At 42.3% G+C, this 6,944-nt stretch overlaps 1 protein-coding gene across 1 annotated transcript in view; it reads right to left on the bottom strand.

Moving 5' to 3' along the window:
• HMCN1 (hemicentin 1) overlaps positions 1-6,944 on the bottom strand; it is a 234,521-nt gene that overhangs the window by 132,349 nt on the left and 95,228 nt on the right. Inside the window, exons 30-31 of the mRNA XM_015415242.1 lie at positions 2,002-2,153; positions 1,326-1,449 (exon numbers count right to left, since the gene is read on the bottom strand). Coding sequence (XP_015270728.1) covers positions 1,326-1,449; positions 2,002-2,153 — 276 coding nt within the window. The remainder of the gene's footprint in view (positions 1-1,325; positions 1,450-2,001; positions 2,154-6,944) is intronic.

Genomic DNA, 6,944 nt, shown 5'->3' with positions numbered 1-6,944 from the left:
ACTTAGCAGTGGCTGCTACCTGGGCCTCCATTGTTAAGGAGGGATCCAGGAGCACTCCCAAACTCCTAACCTCCGGCGTTGGCACTAATGGTGCCCCACCAAAGGTTGGGAGTGGGATCCCTACCCCCAAACTGCCCCGACTCAGACACAGGACCTCTGTCTTTGTTGGTTTCAGCTTCAGCTGACTCAGCCTAAGCCAACCAGCCACAGCCTGCAAAGCCCAGTCCAGGTCTTCCGGTCTGGAGTCCGACTGGCCGCCCAACATCAGCGTACTGACTAAACTAAAGGCCCATTTAGATGTTACTCATCATCTGTGGTTGTTGCCAAGAAGCAGGTGCATGAGGGTGTAATCTTTAAATGTCTCTTCTGGGTTCACCAGTTAAAGTGAATTAAACTTCTTCACACCTGTACTGCATAGCTCTAGGGATAGCTTATGTTGGTGTGTTGTGTGGGCAAGAGGAAACAGACAAGACACAACATAACTCCACACCACAGGCCTGTCAAACTCAAATGGGTTGTCCAGCCAAATCCCCCACCCAGCAAATCCCCAAGAGCCACAATCATATTTTTTCTGCTAACAATGCAGACTCTAGCTCAGTGCAATATTAAACGAGCTCATTTAGACAGAATAAACCAAAAAAAACAAACCCAGGGGAAAAAATCCTGCAGACTTGACAAGCCACCTACTTTAAAAACATCTAGCGTGAACATGACAGTAAAAAACGTTGTGCATATATACATATTTGCCTTTTAGTGCTCTGGTCCCAGAGGAAAATATTCTTGTGCTTCAAAAAGCCAAGTGTCAACACATGCATATGAATACATTATGTAAACCAGATGCACAGTAGCCTGAGGACGGTTCAGTAATGTGTAGAGTGTGGTGGGAGTGCCATAACTCATAATGGAAGACTTTAAGGCCTGATAAATCCCCCAGGACCTTATGTTTAAGAGGCCTGCCCTACTGCATGAATTGCCCATACTGACAGAGGTTTGAGGTCAACCGCTCTGCAAATCAAGTTGATCTTAAGAGGCCCAGTGTCTTTACCAGTCTGTTCTGCTTTGGAATGCAGCTGGAATTGTGCATAAAACAAGGAATTAACCATATTGATTTCATCACAAATACAAAGAATCCTGGGAATTGTAGTTTGGAGAAGGAGTTGATAATTCTTCGATAAAATATCTATAGTTAAGATTTCCTGTGGACAGGAAATTATTATCAAACTAGCATACAACTGTAAATACACTATTTATCTTAACCCATGCAAACATAAGTCTTTGATACTGCTTTCCTTGTTCACATTTAGGAAGCTGTAGTGGACTCTCACCATGAACTCTGAGATCAATATCCCTCTGTTTCTCCCCTGCGGCATTTACGGCAACACATGTGTACCTTCCTGTATCGCTGATCTGAGCACTTGTCAGTGCCAGAATGCGGCCGCCAGAAAGAATCTAAAAAGGGAATAGAGTTGTTAACAAGTGGCACGACCTGGATAAAATAATTGACAAGCACAATCACATATTAGAAAACATAATGCCCCATTTCTCATGCTTCGTGCTTTTATTTACACAATAATCTGTTAATATATTTCTAAATGACTTTTACTGTTGTATTATTGTGCATCTACTCATCTGAAATGTGACACCAATCCCCCCCAAACAACTCATATCCATGAATGGCTGGTCTGCTAACTCTGCCATATCTTCACTTAATCCTAAAACAACAGCATGAATCAAATTCCCATTTGTTCCACAGGGTAACCCTCTTTAATATGGGTTTCTGAGGAACAATAACTTTGGAGAAACTAGTGAAGGCTTAGGGCAGAAAAAGAATTCTGTCCTATGGCAAACAAGCTGTAACAGCTTTCACAGAAAAGGTATCTGTGGCACTCTCATTGTGGGAACCAGTTCAACATCTTACCTGACACCCAACATTGGTTCCATTTGATAAACTGCTTCAAATAGTTCAGTGCAATGCAAACATTAACCTTTGCATCAAAGTACCTGGAGTCCATTTGAAACACTAGAAACAGGGCTACCATCTTTCAACCATGTCAGAATGGGAACAGGGATTCCACGAGCTTCACATTCCAGTCTCACTGGATTATTAACCACAACAGTCACCATTTCGTTGTCACCAGAAATAGTGGGTGGAACTGAAAAGTTGGGATAGGGAGAGAAAAATTCAACAGCAGAAAATACACATATATAAATCAGAGTTGAAAACCCATATTTTGTCCTTCAACGGCAGAATTTGATAGGTTTGCTGAAGCCGTTATGACATTATGAAAAAAGTGGAAGGACTTTGGGATGCATTAGGGTTGCCAAGTCCATCTTCCACCCCAGCGGGGGAATTTGGGGGCGTTCCTGGAGGGGGCGTGGCATCCCCGACATGATGACATCATGTTGGGGATGTCCGCCACCGCCCCCACCCGTCCATGCGCCAGATCTCCAGAAACAGCAGTTCCCTGCACTTAAAGTAGCAGGTGTTTCCCTTTTAAATGCAGGAGCCGAAGTTTCCCCTTTAAGAGCAGCCGCGTTTCCCTTTTAAGAGCACAAACCCATTTCCCTGCAAGCTTGCGGAGATCAGGCTTGGGAGGAAACACGGGTTCCACACACTTAAAGGGAGAGAGATGGGTGGCTGTGGGTGTTGGAGGTGGGGCTTCCCCCGCCGGCCATCTGGCCAGCGGCGGGTAGAACCCCCCAAAAAACGGGGGACCCCTTGCAAACCGGGGGGGTTGGCAACCCTAGGATGCATAAAATAAAAATGAACAATGCTATATAAAAATAGAATATGTATCAAAACCTAGTCATACTTCCATTTTAAAAAACTGTTGCTTCTTTATACTTGTTTCTGTGTAAACAGAGATCTGAATAACTGTTTTAAAGATTATGTCTGATAATTTTTTGTTCTTTTTAACCGACTATATTTTGTTTAAACAAGCAAAGAAGGATATACTTCAGTCAGCCAGTTTTTGGGAGAACAAACATAATAACTAGTCATTCCGCAGTTGTCAAAAGGTATATCCTCTCTGACCACATTGACTTACTGATTACATAATGTTGTTCAGAGATTAATTTACAGCAACCTTGGGAATGTTTTGTGGAAGTGGAAGAACTCTACTAAGCTACTAAAACATCAAGTAGGACCTTAACAGAATGTATTGAATTGGCTCATGGATCACAGAATTTATACATAAGCCTACCAGTATCAGATTTCTAAGAAACAAGACTATGGTTTCTAACCCCCCCAAAAAATGGCAGGTAGATCTGGTCAATATACTAGCTTACTGTCAGGTAGCCCTGTCATGGGTCTGGAATGTGGCGGGGTACCCTCCCGTTTTCTGTCTCAGCTCTCCCTGGCTCACCAACTGTATGTTATCTTATAGATGTTCCAGCTGCAGTATTATTCAGCTGGGAAAGCTAACGGCTTTTGCTTTGCCTGCTTGCTTTACTTGTGCGTGCAAAATGTATCCATTGGCTTATGCTTACCAGTGGGAATGTTTGATTCTAGTATAAGTCAGAGGCCCTAGTATTGTCAGCCATTCCTGACACAAGCTGTACACATGTCTTCAGTACTGGATTTACCAATAAACAGTTATCTTCTCATGAAGCCCTGTGTTGTGTAACCTGACTAAGGACCCTGACACTTACTCCAAGTAGGACATTGGTTATGCTCATTTTAAGACTTTTCAAAGTATTATATAGCCAATACAGTATATCACTATGCAGATATTTTGCAAGATTTTATATAGATTTATAATCTAATTGCTATAAGCACTATTGGAAGCCATCCAACTACTGTTATTGCTTCCAGTGCCCACTGTCTGTGGGGGTCACTTTCAGCCAGGGTTGCAAGGTCTCCTGCTACAGGTGAAGACCTCTCACTCCCTGCCAGACTTTCCCATTGTCACTCAGCTGGGTAGCGGGGGGGAAATGGGGGATGGGAATGGGGGAATCAGCAGCATCCTGGCAAGATGATTTCATTTCCACCATGACCAGAACTAACATCACCATGTCACCAGCAAGCCGTCCCCCAAGTTAGTCTCGCACCAGTTTCCTGCTTCATGCAGGCAACCTTACTTTCATCTGAAGGAGCACATATCTCTATTAAGGAAAACAGACTGCTTACAAACTTTCAAATGTAAAAAAAGGATGACCCCCGCACAAAAAATACTGCAAACCCTGATCAATTAAATAATTGTAACAAACATGCTAGTTCAGAGTCCAGAGAAAAAAACAGGTTAAAGCATTACAGAAAAGATACTCGTCTTCTTCTACCCCCCCTCCCAAATTAGGGATGTCTATAGTTCAGCAGTTCGAGACCCGAGTGTGCCGCATGATGGAGTGAGCTCCTGTCTCTAGTTCCAGCTCCTGCCAACCTAGCAGTTCGAAAGCAAGAAATTGCAAGTAGATAAATAGGGACCACTTCAGTGGGAAGGTAACAGCGCTCCGTGCGCCTTGGTGTTTAGTCATGCCGGCTACATGACCACGGAAATGTCTTCGGATAGCGCTGGCTCTTTGGCTTTAAAATGGAGATGAGCACTGCAACCCTAGAGTTGGATTCGACTGGCTTTCGAGCAAGGGAACCTTTACCTTATTAAAAACTTCTATTCTTTTCTTTATTATAATTACACCTCTTTGTTTTTTATTTAATTTCAATTGGTGGCAATGAAAACTCCATTTTTGATTTTGCTTTGTCTGTTAAGATGAAATTTTCAGGGATTGTGTCTTGGGGTGTGCACTCTGTATATACTGAGCCAAATAAATACCCGAAAAATAAGCTATCAGTATTTGTCAGGTATTTATTCAGCTGAATACAGATTAGACAACCTGATTCAGCTGCCAAAATAGCCATGCTCTAATAAAAGCCACTATTATTTGGCTTTTATTCAGGCACAGCTAGAAGGCATTTAAGGAGACCACAGTCTCTTCAGATGCCTTCCTTGCTGAGTCATGCCACCGCCACAGGGCAACTCAGCAAGTGAACTCAAAAGGCATTTAAAGTTTAAATGTGTTCAGTTCATTCGCCCAGGTGTGCCGCCACCACCATGTGATTCAGTGAGTTCAGAAAACATTTAAACTTTAAATGTGTTCAGTTCACTCACAGAGTCAGCGGCATGACTCGGTGAGTGAACTGAATGCATTAAAAGTTTAAATGCTTTCTGAACTCACCGAGTCATGCCACAGCAGTGGCATCATTCGGTGAGTGAAATTCTCCATTATACCCTATGGGAACGGTCGGTTGGGGTATAATGGAGCCAAATAAATTTGGGTTTCCAGAATATTTACCCAAATACCAATACAATACTGGTATTTGGGAATATTCAGGAATACTGATATTTTTCGAGTCCAATAAACCTGAATCAAGAATAACTTTTTTTGCACACCCCTAATTGTGTCCCTCACCCAAGGAATCCTCACTAGGCAAACACACATATTTAACAGCTCTATAATGCAGGTAGTGGGCACAAAGTGGTGGCAAGATCTGTGTCCAGCTCTGCTGATGGGTACAGGTACCTAACAATTACTGATCTACAGAATCATTCCTCAATCTACCCTTTCCCTCTGACCAGCTTGAACTCTAAGCCAGACATTCAGTTCAGAGAATAATATTCATTTTACAGTTCACAGACACAATATCACGAACTGTAGTTAATTTTCCACTTCATATTGGTTATAATAATCATATTAGAGAACAGGTTATTTAATTCAGAAGTCTGCCAGGATATCCTCCAACATTCCAGCACATTCCACTGTGTTCAAAACAAAAACAAAATCCAGGACGGAATCCAGGATGGCTGTGTTCACCAAGGACAGGGAGCAGATTTAGTACTTATCCCAAGATGTCCCCATATTTTCTTTTTCCATATAGCAGAATGCTTGCCATAGACTCTTGTAGGAGAAAATAAAGTTCAAATTTCGGGGACACTATTGCACTGGAGACACTATTGCCACTGGAGAGAGACTTTGCACCATTCAAGGGTCCTTGTGTTCTACAAGTCGTCCCTCCATACACATACCATCCCATATAATGAGAGATGTTTGCTAGTTCTGTATACTTAGTTACTAAAACATCATCCAAATGTTTGGGGATTTGCTTTGTTTTTCCCGGCTCAGAACTACAGATAATATCCTTGGCGCCAAACATTTCCCAGCAATTAATGACTGGGTGGAGTTAATTGCAGTTGGCTGTGTCTTGGGCTGTCAATTTCTCCGCAGGAAATGTACTGTTTAAGGTCATTATTGGTCAAGTAATTTTTTAGAAAAGCAACTGCATACAGTTTCTGTTCTGCTCAATGGGAAAATGTAGCCCGTGCATGCCAAATTCTAGTAATGGGTTTACAGACCTATTTCTTAAACAGGCCAATGGGGGCCACACATCTGTGCAAATAATCGGTGGAGGAGGGGTGCAGAGCAATTAGGGCCAATCTTGTGCTACTGATCCCACAGAAGTACTGTGGCAACTGTACAAAAATCATTTACTTGATTTATAGCCCATCTATCTTTTTTATGTTTTACAGAACCCTTTTTTAATGATGTATTTTTGATTTGCATATTAATAAATGCTAAATTTGCTGAAATCCACTGGAATTTTTTAAAAGAAACTTTGATATCAGGCTCACAGTTTTAGGGTTGGAGGTACACGAAGCCCCCTCTCTGGATTCCAGCAACTTTCTCCCCCTTAGCTTCTTTCTTGTTTGCTTCCCCTCACCCTTGATGTCAGCAGCAGCAAAGAGTACTAAGCAGAAAATCTGAGTGATATCTATAATATTTGGGGCTTGCATCTTCAGCAATAGGAGGACTGCCTCCAAACAGCAGTTGGGCCTTGGAGTCAGGGACTGAAGAGGAGAAACACAAATGCCCAGTTGTATTCAGTCTGGTATCTGTGTTTTTTTAAAAAAAAACTGTGGTGCTTCAGTTTGTTGGCATATGAACAGGAATGC

This window comes from Gekko japonicus, unplaced genomic scaffold, assembly GCF_001447785.1.
Source record: "Gekko japonicus isolate JY-2015 unplaced genomic scaffold, Gekko_japonicus_V1.1 scaffold269, whole genome shotgun sequence".
NCBI classification, from domain to species: Eukaryota; Metazoa; Chordata; class Lepidosauria; order Squamata; family Gekkonidae; genus Gekko; species Gekko japonicus.
Note: the sequence above shows the minus strand (reverse complement) of the source record. Positions and strands in the feature narration are given on the sequence as shown.